Raw genomic sequence first — 15,315 nt, 5'->3', positions numbered from 1 at the left:
TGTGTCTATGTATACATAATTTTTTCCTGAACCTTTTGAGAATAAGATATATATATGTACACACACACACAGAGACGTGTAAAACCACTCTTTACACCTAAACAGTATATTCTTTTCCATAGCAATGATACAATATTCAACTTCAGCAAACTTCATATTGATACTGAAATCTATCCAGTTTTGTCAGTTGACCCATTCATGTCCTTTGTAGCCATTTGCTTTATAAGTTGAATGACAGCATGATTAAAGAGTGAGATGAAAGGAAGCCTCCTCAGATCTGGTATTTCAGCACCTACTGATGTGGCTCTGGATGTGCCGGCTGAGGAAGGGGATTGGCTGGTCTGGTGGACAGAGATGTGGAGGAGCGGGAGCTGCCTTCTGGCCCAGGTTCCGCAGATGGGACCCGACGGCCCCCCAGTCGGCCGCGTCTCCCCTCTCTGTGAATTGAACGAGAGTTGTGCAACCTTCTCGTCTGCTGTTAGGAACGTCATTATGAAGACTGACTCAGGGAGGCCAAGGCCGTAAAAACGGAACCATATTTTCTTATCCCTCGGTTATTTCTGTCTAATGTATTTTAATGTGATATGCCTGAAAGCCAAACTCAGGGAGATTCAGAAAGCCCCTGTAAGCGGTTTTCCTGCTAGCCGAGCGAGCGAGAGGTCTTAAAACAACTCCTCCTTCCCATCTGCCTTTCCTTTCCATCTGGAAGTGTGCCCCATGCCTCCCACGGGGAAGCAGGTCCAGAGCGTTCATTTTCAGTGAGCCATTAGCGAGCTTTAGAAGTTTCCCATCAAATTCCCCAGGCCCCTGGAACCGTTATGAGCCATTCTGATGATGAACCAAAGCTAGAGAGACTGTACTGTTGGCAGTTTTTTTTTTTTTTTTTAAACAGAGACAGTTCCAGTGTTTGAGGGCTTCGCTGAGATTTGTGGTGTCGCCCTTATTTACAGAATATTTTCTTCTCCTTCCATGTCTTTCTTCCCGCCCCCTCCGTATCCCCCCCTTTCTTGGTGTTCCCACAGTGCTTCGCTGACCACATTCTGAAAGAGCTGGATCACTTTCCTCCTGAGAAGAGACGTGAAGTGGTCATCCTTTTTTCTGCTCACTCACTGCCAATGTCTGTAAGTAAGAACATTTTGTTGGATGACCCAGTGGTTCAGTTCAGTTGTGTCTGACTCTTTGCGACCCCATGGACTGCAGCACGCCAGGCCTCCCTGTCCGTCACCAACTCCCGGAGTCCACCCAAACCTATGTCCATTGAGTCGGTGATGCCATCCAACCATCTCATCCTCTGTCGTCCCCTTCTCCTCCTGCCCCCAATCTTTCCCAGCATCAGGGTCTTTTCAAATGAGTCAGCCCAGTGGTAGAGGGTTCAAAAGGTATAGTGTGGATCTAGTTTCCGTTCAGCCTAAGCCCAGTAAAAGGAGGAACTCTAAAATCTCAAACTGAGCTTGGCGCTAATTTAGCTAGACTCATTTCTTGAGATCTGAAAGTGAAAGTTGCTCAGTCGTGTCCAACTCTTTGCAACCCCATGGACATGTAGTTCATGGAATTCTCCAGGTCAGAGTACTGGAGTGGGTAGCCTTTCCCTTCTCCAGGGGATCCTCCCAACCCAGGGATCGAACCCAGGTCTCCCACATTGCAGGTGGATTCTTAACCAACTGAGCCACCAGGAAAGCTCTTGAAACTTAATAACAATTAATTCAGACTATGATACTGTGAGTAGATATTATCTTGCTAAGTCCCTTTAAAATGATAAGTTGGAGATATATTCCTATGTGAGAATTTTATTAAATGGCACAGTTAAAGAAGGCTGTTTTCGCCTGCCCTGTTCAAGGAACTCAGCTGGTAGGGCTTCATTATTGAGACTGAGCGCTCCCATCCCCATTCTTTTTGTCCTCAAGACTTGACAGAAGTTGTCTGAATTCTAGGAAGTGATTAGTTTTTCATTTGCCAAGGCTCAGGAGCACATTTTGGCCAGTCAATATAAAATGTATCCAGTTATGATCTGGTTGCTCCCTAGTTTCTCATATTACACCGGGGGTTCGTTAAAATACCACCTCTGTGCCGTGACTATCGCGTTTTTGGAGACGCGAGTGGTGGAGCTGGTGTATGTATGATGTACAGAAACGCTTGGGGTGAGCAGCCCATTTCACCAGCTCGCAGCCTTGTGTCCTAAAAACCTCGCTGTCAGAGCCGGAGAGGCGGAGAGTCACCGCCCTAGGCGTCGTGAAGGTTTTAGCTGCGGGGTTCAGGAGTTAACCCAGGGTCCGCTCTGGGGCCCCCTTCTGACCCGCCTGTGCCGCCACCTGGCGGTCGCCAGGGGCGAGCCCTTCGCAGCCTGCGTCTCCCTCGCCCGCAGCCGCGTCACACGCCCTCCTTTGTACCCGCCGGCGTGTGATGAGGCCGCGGGAAGGGCCGGAGGGGAGCCGGGAGCGGAGGCAACACGTGTTCGTGCGTGAACGGTTCCAGGTGCTGTCTTCTCTCCTCTTCTCTCTCCCCTCAGCCCCTTCTCCCCCTCAGGGACTGAGCACGCGGCTTCCAGGGTTTTTGTTTTCTGCCCAGGGTCTTAGGTGGAACTGAGGCACACCGTTAAGTCAGAAGGGTCAGGATGGGGTCGGGAAGGCGGAGGGATTGTCGGGCAGGAGAACTGTTCTTGCAGGCTCCGCTCTTCTCCTGCATTTGCTCCTAATGACTTCTCCCCCTTGCGTGCTAAGCGCTTCGGTTGTGTTCAACCCTGCGACCCCACGGACTGTAGCCCACCAGGCTGCTCTGTCCATGGGATTCTCCAGGTAGGAGTACCGGAGTGGGTTGCCGTTTCCTCCTCCGGGGGATCTTCCCGACCCGGGGATCGAACCCCTGTCTCGTCCGTCTCCTGCACGGGCAGGCGGGTTCTTTACTACCGGCACCACCTGGGAAGCGCCTTTCCTCCTTAATAACTTTAAAAACTATATATATTATGTACGTTGAAGTCATTTTAGACTTAGGGAAAAGTTACAGAAATAGTACAGAGTTCGCTTAGCTTCTCCTAATGCTGACACCTCACGTAACCGGAAGTCCAGCAATCAAACCTGAGACCTGCGCGGAGGTGCAGCGCTGTTACCTGAGGACTTCGCTCACTTTCCACCAGCTCTTCCTCAGGTGTGCCTTCTCTTCCCAGAATCTCACAGGGCGTTTACTTGTGACAGCTCCTTGGGCTCCTCCAGTCTGGGACAGTTCCTCATACTGTCTTTGTCTTTCCTGAACTTGATATTTTTGAAGCAGGATTTTGTAGCAACCCTGGTGGCCCAGACGGTGAGGACTCTGCCTGCCATGCAGGATCGACCCGGGTTCAGTCCCTGGGTCGGGAAGATCCCCTGGAGAAGGACATGGCAACCCACTCCGGTATTCTTGCCTGGAGAATCCCATGGACGGAGGAGCCTGGCGGGCTACAGTCCATGAGGTCGTGAAGAGTTGGACACGAGTGAGTGACTAGCGTGTGTACACACACAATTATTTTGCAGCATGCGTCTCCATTTGGATGTGTTGGGTATTTCCTCATGCTTAGACTTAAGTTATTTATTACCAGGAAGAATAACCCCTCCTACCCCCTGCCGGGCCCTTGTGCTTCTGAACGCATCATGTTGGGAGTGCACGCTGCCAGTTCATCTTACTACTCCTGATGTGATCCGTGGTCATTTGCCTAAGGTGGTGTCTTCTGGATTTGCCCATTAGAAAGTTACTATTGTCTCTTTGTGATTAAAAATATCTTAAGTGAGCTACTTGGAGATTGTGCAAATATCTTGTTGTTTTTCAGACTTTTGCTCACTAATTTTTAGCCTCCGGTGGACATTTATCTGTTGGTCTAATGGTGACTTTGTATTTCTCTCATTCCTTCTGCCTTTATGTTTCGAATGGCAAACTCACTTTTAGCCATATCATCAAATAGCTCATCATTTCATCTCAACAGTGTTTACTGAACATCTACTCTATTCCAGGCACTGTTCTATCCACTATTGCAAAATAGGGGAATGACAAAACAGATGAAAAAAAAAAATCTTTGCCTTCAGGGAATGAGGGGGAGGAGGCAGGTAATAAGCATAATAGATAAGAAAATAGTATGAAACATTAGAAGGTAGTAAGTGTTGTAGGAAGAAAGCAAGCAGGATGGGGGGCTCAGAAAGTTGGTACACAACTACATTGGCTTCCCCAGGTAGCTGAATGGTAAAGAATCCGCCTGCTGGTGCAGGAGACGTGGGTTCGATCCCTGGGTCTGGGAGATCCCCTGGAGAAGGAAATGGCAATCCACTCAAGTGTTCTTGCCTGGGAGATCCCACGGACAGAGGAGCCTGGTGGCCTATGGTCCATGAAGTCGCAAAAGAACTAGACACGACTTAGCAACTAAAGAGCAACCATACAGCTAAATATTAAAGCAGTAAGAAGAAAATTTCTGTTGTACACTTTCAAAGGTGTTCACTTTCAAAGGTGAGGAGCGCTTGCAGACATTGACTGTGCTCAAAGCGTGGCCATGGTCCGCTGCTGTGGGATGAGTGGGGAGAAGGAACTGGAAGGAACTCGAAGGCACAGGCCATGTTCTCAAGGAGCCTGGAATCTGACCACGTGCTGCTGCTCCCTCCCACTCCACTAGCGTTCACCCCTTTTGGTCACCTGGGCCCCACGGACTCAGTAGTTCCTGACACTGTCCGTACAGCACTCTTTCAGCTCCATTTCTAAAATCGGGGCGTTCCTGGGCAGTCCAGTGGTTAAGATCCCGGGCTCTCACTGCCGTGGCCCAGCTTCAGTCCCTGTTCGGGGAACTGAGACCCTGCAAGCTGCACAGCCCTTCAGGTAACTAACCACAAGTGAAGGCCCATCCCGTGTTGCCTCTTCCTTGCCAGCTTTTCTGTGTCATTGTCCCTAATTCAGCTGGGGGATTGGAGAAACCCATCCTCCAGTTGTATATGTGGTCAGTCTCCTATGGATGACGTGGAGGTAGGATCTGATGCATTCCCAGGAACCCGAGAGCTGATTTGGTACCCTGTGCTCCTTTGGCCAATGAAGTCTGTCCAAGTGAGTTGGACCTTGAGCTCAGCTGGCGTGGGCATCAGTGTGGAGGATGAGGGGCAGCCTCCAGTCCAGGGCTCAGGCCGCCTGCCCACCCAGCCCCAGGCTCTCAGAACCCTGCACAGTGTTGGCGACTGAACTCCTGTGTCTCTGCTGCAGGTGGTCAACAGAGGGGACCCCTATCCTCAGGAGGTGGGCGCCACAGTCCAAAGAGTCATGGACAAGCTGGGTTACTCCAACCCCTACCGACTGGTTTGGCAGTCCAAGGTAGGTGACTTCCACACGTTTGCAGGCGGTCCGCGCTTCGGCGGATGTCTATTTTAGGACTTAGTTATAAAACGATCAGACTTGGCTTTTTCATGCAGACAGAATGTTCTGCAATAACCTGACTACTCATATGAGCAGGAGGAATTCTGCAAGCAAATATGATGGAGAGGAAAACAAGTGATGAGCAGAATTCCATTGATTCCATTCAAACAATAGATTATTTTCAGTTGAAATCACAGAAATTCTTTATATTTTGCCAGCTTCTAGAAGGCTTCAACAAGCCTAATAAAGAAATACCAAACGCATAAGTGAGGTGTAAAGCATGGCCCTCACCCTTACAGGGAGGCTCTGTGTATATGTGTGTGTGCACATGTGAGTGTGTCCGGTGCAGTGGGCTGTGGTGAGACACGGTCCCTGTGTGCACTCCTCCTGCTTTCTCATAGGTCGGCCCCATGCCCTGGCTGGGTCCTCAGACAGACGAGGCCATCAAAGGGCTCTGTAAGAGGGGAAGGAAGAACATCCTTTTGGTTCCGATAGCGTTTACCAGCGATCACATTGAAACTCTGTATGAGTTGGACATTGAATACTCTCAAGTTCTAGCCAATGAGGTAAGCGTGGTTATTAATCCCATTTTGATTTGATTTTTTTGAAATGTCATTTGTTTTAAAAGGTAACTCTCTCTGCAGTGGTCTAATTGTGTCATTCAGAAATATTGCTTGATATATGTGTTTGCATGTACTGTGGCATCCTCGTTCCAGATAATACTTCATCCGCGTACTGATCCAAGCACATCACCTTCATTTCCACATTTGCAGGGGGAAAGCACTTACGTGCCTTTGCAAAATGGGTGACCCGGGCATCACTGCAGGCAACATCATTGCGTTTAGTTTGAGTTACTGTACCCATTGAAAGTAATAAAAACCACATTTCCTTGAGAAAAAAAATAAGTGTACTTCTCACCAGCTTGGAAGAAAAGAATTTTATTGTTCTCTATGTAATTCCTTTCTTCACCTAGTAGTGCCCTTTGCTCGGGCTGTGACGCTGCTTCTGTTTGGGTTTCGAGGCACCAGGATCCTCCTCATTTAAGAAAGACCATGGGATGAACTCTGGAGCAGTTATGTATTGTAATTTCCCTGACCTCTTTTATGCACTCACTTAATTAGCTGTTTGCTACTACGCTGTGATCAATCTGATTATCGAAATAACAAATACCAACCATCCTGAGTGTCTTGTAATGAAAGATGGATGTGATTGTCATCCACATGGAGGAAAACCACTGTTGACCCATCTCAAGGCTTCTGAGGGCCGGCCTGAACCTGCGTCCCCTTCCTAGCGTGGTTTCTGTGGGAACCGTGGAACCCTGGGGACCCAAAGAGACCTCCCCGCTCATCCTGCATCCCCCCAGCTCTTGGCCCTGGTCATCCCACATGTGCTGGGCGGGGGCCTGGTCGCGAAGAATACGTCTCCCTCTCTGGAACCAGGTGGCAGGTGCAGGGCTGGGTGGAGAGTGGGTTGGGGGAGCTTCAGCAGCAACCCCACCCCCGCCCTTGGCCCCGTTTTTGTCTGTGCCAGCCGGTTGTGAAGGTAGAGGGCGCCTAAGGTTCTTGTCAGCAGTTCTGATAAGGAATTTATGGGAAAGTTGTAATTGGCTAAAATGAGATTGTAGGGTTATCTATGGACTTCATTTAATGATGCTCTCTAGGGACTTTCCTTGTGGTCCAGTGATTAAAATTCCATGCTTCCACTGCATGAGGTGAGGGTTCGATCCCTGGTCAGGGAACTAAGCATGCTGTGTGCTGTGGCCAAAACAAAAACAATGTTTGAGAACAGTGACCAACAGCAGAATAACCAGCTTACCTCTCTGTGAAGTTTCACAATATGATCGATCTGTTGAGAACTATGTGTTTGCTGAATCTCACCCATTTCCCGTTTCCAGTCTTCTAACTTAAGAGATAAAGCAACGGAAAAGCCATCAGCATTGAGAAAGGGGAAGAGAGGATCCTAGCTACCTGAGTAAATAACAGTTAGATATTTCTCAGTTATTTGCGGGATAATTAGCTGGAATTAACAGGATATTTTTGGAGAGGGGAGTAAGGATGGTTGTGAAATAATCCTTAGTTTTTTAATTTAGACTTTTCTGGGTAAGAATATATTTAAAATCCCAACTCTGCATATTAGATCCAATCTAGTTTCAATACACATTAAATTAATTTACCTCTTTTGGCACTTGGAATCAAAGCATGCATAAAAAGTTAAGTTATTAAACCAATATTCTGCTTAGGTAGAGTCTATAAGTAGACATTAGAAAGGTGGACTAAAAAGAGAATGGTAAGCAGATTTAAATTATTTGAGTATTCTATCCGACAGAACCTCAAAAATGGGTTGGAAACAAAGCACCCATTGGAAGGTCATGGGCTGGGCGGTAGGAATAGGAATTGATGAGCAATTTGATAATAAAGAGGTGAAAATCAATGTCTATGCGTGGTCTCAGGACTGTTTTTCATTTCTGGGTAGTCTGCAAATACTTTGGTACCAAGACTTTAAGTTGTATGTGTATCTGTATGTGTATTTATTTTTTTGTAGCAGTTTCTTTAAAAAAAAAAAAAAAGGAAAAGAAAATGTGTATGTGTTTTTCCTCTCTTTTCTCATTTGATTCAGTGTGGACTTGAAAACATCAGAAGAGCGGAGTCTCTTAATGGAAACCCACTGTTCTCGAAGGTATCGCTAATGTTACAACCATTTTAGTAGAACATGTCGGAGAGCGGTCCTCTGAGAAACTCTTACAGAATATTGGTTTTCTCACATATTAGAACATTTTGAGTTCCAATTAATTAGAAAAATAAAATCGAATTCCTTATACTCTGGCTCTCTCCTCCTTCAGAGAGTCCCTGTTTTCTTATTTCTACCCACCCATCACGACGTCTAATTTAAAATCTGCCTTCCAGAGACAAGGTTCGGCAGTTGGGGTGTGGGGATTTCGTTTTCTAAAACCTGTATTTTCGCCTTTTCTCTAAGCTGAGAATTCTTAGGAAAGGAAGACATTATAGAATTGGGTTCAAAGGATGCAAATCAATAATTCAGGTGAAGAGAAGCCCCACGCCCTAGCGCTCCGCTGGGCAGACGGGGGCGCGGAGGCGGCGTGGGGAGCAGCGGGGTTTGCGCTTCTGACCTTCTGACCGTCTGTCCTTCCCGTCTGTCCTGCAGGCCCTGGCCGACCTGGTCCACGCACACCTCCAGTCCAAGGAGCGCTGCTCCACGCAGCTGACCCTGAGCTGCCCGCTCTGCGTGAACCCCACCTGCAGGGAGACCAAGTCCTTCTTCAGCAGCCAGCAGCTGTGACCCCGGCGGCGCGCCGCTGGGAGGTGCGGGTGCCCGGCCTCCGGACGCCTCGGAGGCGGAGGAGGGCGCATCCGGCCCTTAGGGAGGAAGTGACATCTGTGCGGCATAGCCTCAGGCCACAAACTGTGCTTTCTCCAGGAATGGACTCTGGAGTCCTTCTTGAGGGCTTTCTATTTTTACAGACCAACACACGAAGCATTTATGGTCCCCCCTCCCTGGGTTAAGTTACTGGTTTGGAAGGTCCACTAGGCTATTTTTTGAAATGAGTTTTAAAAATTTATCTTCTGAGATGCACATTCTCAGTACGGATTTTGGTTTTATAGACCCCCACCCCCCAAAGAAAACCCTGCAAGGGTGTGAAGAGCTTGCTTTGTGGGCTGTCAGTGTGCGTGGTGGTGGTGATGGTTTAGTCGCTCAGTCGTGTCTGACTCTGCGACCCACAGACTGGAGCCCCCCAGGCTCCTCCTTCCGTGGGATTCTCCAGGCAAGAACGCTGGAGTGGACGGCCATTTCCTTCTCCAGTGTGCGTGAGGTCTGTTTAAAGTCTTGCACTTGTTTTTTGAAGTGAACATTGTTGAGTAAATGAGATATAATTTGAGAAACAAAAGGCGCCTCCTCTTTCCCTCAGCCCGTGGATTATAGAAGCCGGGCCGATGGTGTGGTTCCTACAGTGACTGCTCCCAGAGGTCACTGTTAATCGGTCATTTTGGTCTTCGTGTGTGAACCTCACGTTCCTCACCATCAAACCGAATTAAGTGTAGGTTCCAAAAGTGCTTTGAGTTTCCCCAGGCACACAGGGTTGATAAGCGTGCAGCAGTTGCACCTTTGTCCTCCCCACCCTGGTGGGAATCCTGGTGGCACAGGAGAGGGTTCCTGCTGATTGCCATCTCCAGGGGCAATGCCGCTGGAAGTGAAGGGAAGGGCTGCCGCTCACAGCTCCTCCCCCAGACCTCTCCACCCAGCATCTTCATCTTGGTTGAATGTCCCCTTTCCTGCCTTATTTGTTTGAAGATTTTTGAAAAGTCAACTATGTTTTGTAACCTCAAATTCTTTCTTAATTTACAATTTTTATTATAAAAATTATGTAACCGTGCTATAGGAAATTTGGAAAAGAGAAACAAAAGAACCACTCTAATGTGACAACTATTAATCATATTATTATATTTCATGTTAAGTCATTTTCAGTGGATATTTAAGATGCCATTGTACAACTTTGTTCTTCAAAAAAGCATTTATTGGATTTTTTTTTTTAAGCCAGTGAAAGTATTCATGGAGCCATAGATCTTCTATATTCAGGGTTTACTATATTAATAAATACAATATTATTAAGATTTTAACCAGTGTGATTCATTGTCTCTGTTAAAAGTAATTCAGGACTTTGGGGAGTCCAGGGGCTAAGACTCCATGTTCCCAACGCAGGGGGTCGGGGTTTGAGCCCCGATCAGGACACTCAGGCCCCACATGCCGCAACTAAAAATCCTGTGTGCCACACTAACACCGGCACACCAAATAAATAAAAATATGTTGTTTTAAAAGCAATCCAAATTTGTTATTAATCAAAATTATTAAGAGGAATTTACTTAGTAATGCGAGAAACATGCCATTCACTTTCATTAATAGTTTTCCCCCACTGATAACACAGCTCTGAAATTTGAGTAGCATCTACATTGTTTTTTTTCCAAATTGGCTCTCCTATTAGTAAATTGTGTTTCCAGAAGAGGGTACAAGGCATAGACAGTAGTTTAGTTTTCCTCATCTGTTTCTGCCCACTTTGGGGGAACTGGGTTCAAGGTAGACTTTGAAGGACTGTCCCGCAGTGAAGTGAGTTCTGTGGGTTGGCGCTGGAAGGCTGGTCCTGCCTGCAACCCTTCTCCCTTCTCCAGGAAATTCGCCTGCTCACCTCCACTGCTGTAGAGCTGAATGTATGTTATTTTAGAGATGCTGTGGGGGAAACTCCAACCAACAGCTCTTGCTAGGGTGTCTGAAGACCCTTATTGCTAAGGAAACCTCCAAATCAACAGTGCCTCGGCTGTCAGGAAAAGCATCCTTGACTCTGAGTTGGGCCAGACTGGCCTTCGTAGTGAGAGGCAAAGTGAAAGTGTTAGTGGCTCAGTTGTGTCTGACTCTGCAACCCCATGGGCTATATTATACAACCCGCCAGGCTCCTCTGCCCATGGAATTCTCCAGGAATGGATACTGGAGTGGGTAGCCATTCCCTATGCTGGGGGATCTTCCTGACCCAGGGATTGAACCTGGGTCTTCTGCATTGCAGGCAGATTCTTTACTATCTGGGCCACCAGGGAAGCAAAGAGGGCAAAGGGGGATTTAATTATGAGGATCAATGCCCATCGCATTTGTTGTTCTAAGAAGTGTTACCTTCAACTGTTACTAACTAAAGATGGGTAGGGGCCCATACCTGAAGGTAGAGCGTTTGGTAGGATGAAACCAACAGTCACTCTTTTTAGAAGTAATGGTCTTTGGGAATTGTTACCCTATTTGTCATCTTTGAAATACAAATGTTTGCCCTGGTAATTAGCAGTGTACTGCTGGCACTTACTTTAAGCTGCGCTTGTGTCTAGACCTGGCTTTAAGTGATGAATCACCTTATACGGCAAACTTACAGAAGCTGTGATGATGAGGCAGTTTAGCTTGCCAGGGTTATTATAAGGCTCAGATCCCTGTCTATTTAGCACAAGAGGAAGGAACTCTTCTATAGAATATGCATTCTGGAACAACTGACCTTTTTAAGATTAAAAGAAAATTTTGTACGCAAAGAAAATTTGTTTTGTATTAGGAGAAATGGAACTCATTATTAAAATCCCTTTAAATGTACATTCGTGGCTAGTTTATGCTGACTGGTAAAAACCCATGACTTTCCCTGGTAGTATCTCAGAGCACACATCCCTGGCTCAAGTAATCCCCTAAGCAGAAGGTGACATTTCTCCAGGGTTCTGTCACATTTTTCCTTTTATGGCTGAAATTATTTAGACAATGATGATTATGTAGCTATATGAGGAGTCAGTGGATTTTCTGTTCCAAATTGTCCTAACTGGCCTATCAGAAGGTACATTAACAATACTAAATTTATGTTAGGACATTTACATGGTAATAGATATTTCATTTTCTTCTTCATTTCTTTTGGGGGAAGATACACTGGGTTGTTCGGATGAGTCTCCTAGTAAAGTCACTGCATTTTTTTTTTTCCTTGGCTAATCTGTTCTCATAAATTGGGTATTTAATTCAAGCAACCCTAAGGTATGCAAGAAGAGAAGTCGTTTTCTCAACCTCACGCCACTGTGTTTATCCAAAATACGTACTGCACCGTGAGGGTGGGTCCACACCACTGAGCAGGCCCAGCAGTAGGACAGGCCCCCCGTCCCAGAATGTAGTACTCGTGGGTCTGTGATCCTAGGAACTCTGCTGTGTTCTCTCCTCCACTTCAGGGTTGGGGCCTGTGGGAGGGGAGGCAGGAGGGGATTACGGGGTAAGGAGCCCACTTCTGTTAGCCAGAGGGCAGAGTTTAAAGCTGGCAGCCGTAAGAAGGAACTAACACCTATGTGCCTGTAGGCGTGCGCCGGTGTGTAAGCCCAGAGCCCTTGCCTACATCCTCGGTATTGCATCTCTAAGCTCTTAAATCGGCCCGCGAAACCCCTGCTGTCAGGATCCTGAAGATGGTCCACAAACATGCTTCCCAACATTGGGTGGAAATGGGAAACTCACCGAGATGTCACGAGCTGGAAAAAGAAAATTCTGAGTTCACCCTAAAACTAGTGTCCTAAATTAGGATCCTGCAGTTTCTGTCTTAATAAGGGAATCCTCAGAGGAAGACAAAAGCTAGCCATTTCTTTCATTATTTCTAAAAACTATACAATTAAAGTCCTTTCATCAAGGTTGTGCCCTGGACTTTGTAGATATCATTTCTAGGAATTTTGTTCTAATCGCCTAACAATTGAGATTCCATTGTAAAAATCACCATTAGTAACTTCTCCCAGCTCAGGTGGCTTTCTGTGACACTCAAATTTCTTTTTATATTAGTAGAAGTTAGCATCATAAGGTTTCAAGGATACATACATCAAATGAATTAAATCTGAACATTGGATGGCTCAAGAAACCTGAATTCTGCTTCACTCATTGCCAGCTGAAATATTTAATTATGTCACAATGGACATGAGTTTGAGCAAATTCTGAGAGACAGGGAAGGACAGGGAAGCCTGGCATGCGGCAGTCCATGGGGTCGCTGCATCGGACACAACTTAATGACTGAACAACAACAGTGATATTGAAGTTGTGTGTGCTTACTTTCTAACATTCCTGGTTAATTCAAACCGTGGCACCTGAAAACTTGATTTTTTTTTTGCTAGATTTGTCCCGGTTGGACAGTTGGACAGTTGTGTGTTATGATTAATATCGGATCTTTGCCTTGAAAGCATGCTTCTTTTTACAATGTCTGTATTTAGGAAAGTATAAAGTGTGCCAAGCTGTAAGGCGATGAGCCGAGTGGTGGGTACTGGTGGGTACTGGCGGGCCCTCAAAGAGGAGGAAGTTGATGCTCTCCGTGTTCACTCAAAGGCAGTCATGACAAGCAACAGCAGTGGGCACTCTTCTTTGGAACCGCGGCTTCCAGTGTGAGACGAGCCTTAGAAGGGCTCCGGGGAGTTGCTGCCTCCAGAGACCACATTCACAGTCTAGGCTCTCAGGAGAGGAGGGAGTGCGTTTGCATTTGCTGTGGGAATCTTATTAAGCCTTTCTAGAGGGAAGTGGAAAACAAAGGCACCCATGATAATGTTTCTTACAATATACTCTGTTGGTACCAGCTTAGTTACTTTTTGCTGAAATCATTAGCTTCCATTTTTAGCATAACAACTCCTGGCTAAATTAGTCAACAGTAAGCCATTAGGAGGGATGTTGGAATTAAAATCATTTCTGGAAAAAAGCCCGGCTTGAACCTTGGTGATAAGCTCTCCGGCAGGAGTGGCCAGCTCCAGTTTCAGGTGGTTTGACAGCTCTCGTTCTGATGTTCCGGGCACCCTCTCAGTAGCCTGCTTCCAAAAGGAAAGCATCTAAGCCGGCGTTCCCCCTTCCACTCTCCCCGATGGGCCGAAGTTTTATCTTCCTGGTATTTTAAGAAATAATCATTTTACCCTGAGAATACAGGCGGTATCCCATGCTTTTACCTTTTTCCTTGTTAAAAAAATTACATATATACAGGCTTCCCAGGTGGTTCTAATGGTAAAGAACCCACCTGCAACGCAGGAGACAGATAAGGGTTCCACCCCTGGGTCGGGAGGATCCCCTGGAGGAGGCATGGCAACCCACTCCAGGATTCTTGTCTGGAGAATCCCATGGACAGAGGAGCCTGGTGGGCTACAGTCCCTGGGGTCACACAGAGTCAGACACGCCTGAAGTGATTTAGCACCACACAGCATGTGTATATATAACTTATGGGATGAGATTAACCGCACAGAGAAACAAGCAGGGGTTTGCTGGCCAACTGTTAAAACTTCAGGTTGTTATATCTTGGAATTTCCTGGTGGCTCAGTGGTGAAGAATCAGGCTGCCAATGCAAGACAGACAGATTGGATCCCTGATCCGGGAAGATCCCACGGGCTGAGGAGCAAGTAAGCCCATGCAGCACAAGTACTGAGCCTGTGCTCTGCAGCCCAGGAGCCCCAACCTCTGAGGCCCGCGCCCGAGAGCCTGTCCCCCCAGCAAGAGAAGCCTCCGGAATGAGAAGCCTGCTCACCGCAACTGGAGAAAAGCCAGCACAGCCAAGAATAACATAAGGTTATTTATAAACATGTTATATCTTGCAGTAAAATTGTATTTTAAAAAATAACAAACCCTCAATAATCATTTCCCAATGACTTTATTATATTTTATCATCATTTTTCTAGAGGTTATTTGTGTTTATGACACCTATGTGGTGAAACTACTGTAAAATGATGAGCTACTGTACCACTCTCTGCAGCTTTGTTCAGTGACATCCTGTGGGTAGCTTGACATTGACTCCAGGAGGGCTGTTTACACTGGAAATCAGCAGATAAACAACTTAGGGCTTGCCTGTTTTGTCGCTTACCTAGACTTAGAGTGATGGAAAAAATGTTCGTGTGTTTTAAAAGGGGTCATGTCTGTAGCCATTGTGGTGGTGGTGGTGTAGTCGCTAAGTCGCGCCCGACTCTTGCGACCCCATGGACTGTAGCCTGCCAGACTCCTCTGTCCACGGGATTTCCCAGGCAAGAATACTGGAGTGGGTTGCCATTCCCTTCTGCAGGGGATCTTCCCCACCCAGAGATGGAACCCGTGTCTCCAGCTTTGGAAGGCAGATTCTTTACCACTGACCCACCAGGGAAGCACGTATGCAAGAGCTTGATAAAAATCAACAAAAGCATTCTTTGAGAATTTGTTGACTATATGGAATTTATAGGAAAGAGTAGTATGTATTTTGTTATTAGCTGTAAGTTGTGCATCCTATGTCTTTTATACTGGTGAAAGTTATTAATATAATAAATATCCACACATAAACATAGATCTTTTTTTTCAGATACCTGGTTGGTGACCATTTACTAAAACACTATTGCCTAAAAGGGAACTTTTCAGGATAATGGAGATGGTCTACGTGGATCTTAAGGTTGCATTGTTCCCAGATTCATTATATAGATCACTGTC

General features: G+C 46.5%; 1 protein-coding gene across 2 annotated transcripts in view; it reads left to right on the top strand.

The window, feature by feature from the left end:
• Positions 1 to 9,986, top strand: part of FECH (ferrochelatase) — a 35,624-nt gene extending 25,638 nt beyond the window's left edge. For both annotated transcript variants that reach the window (XM_043889250.1, XM_043889249.1), the window contains 5 exons: positions 1,023 to 1,121; positions 5,203 to 5,310; positions 5,754 to 5,918; positions 7,969 to 8,028; positions 8,515 to 9,986. In XM_043889250.1, coding sequence (XP_043745185.1) covers positions 1,023 to 1,121; positions 5,203 to 5,310; positions 5,754 to 5,918; positions 7,969 to 8,028; positions 8,515 to 8,649 — 567 coding nt within the window. In that variant the 3' untranslated portion in view covers positions 8,650 to 9,986. The remainder of the gene's footprint in view (positions 1 to 1,022; positions 1,122 to 5,202; positions 5,311 to 5,753; positions 5,919 to 7,968; positions 8,029 to 8,514) is intronic.
• Positions 9,987 to 15,315: the final 5,329 nt, after the last annotated feature.

This window comes from Cervus elaphus, chromosome 27 (assembly GCF_910594005.1).
Source record: "Cervus elaphus chromosome 27, mCerEla1.1, whole genome shotgun sequence".
Lineage (NCBI taxonomy): Eukaryota > Metazoa > Chordata > Mammalia > Artiodactyla > Cervidae > Cervus > Cervus elaphus.
This window is presented reverse-complemented; position numbering and strand designations above follow the sequence as displayed.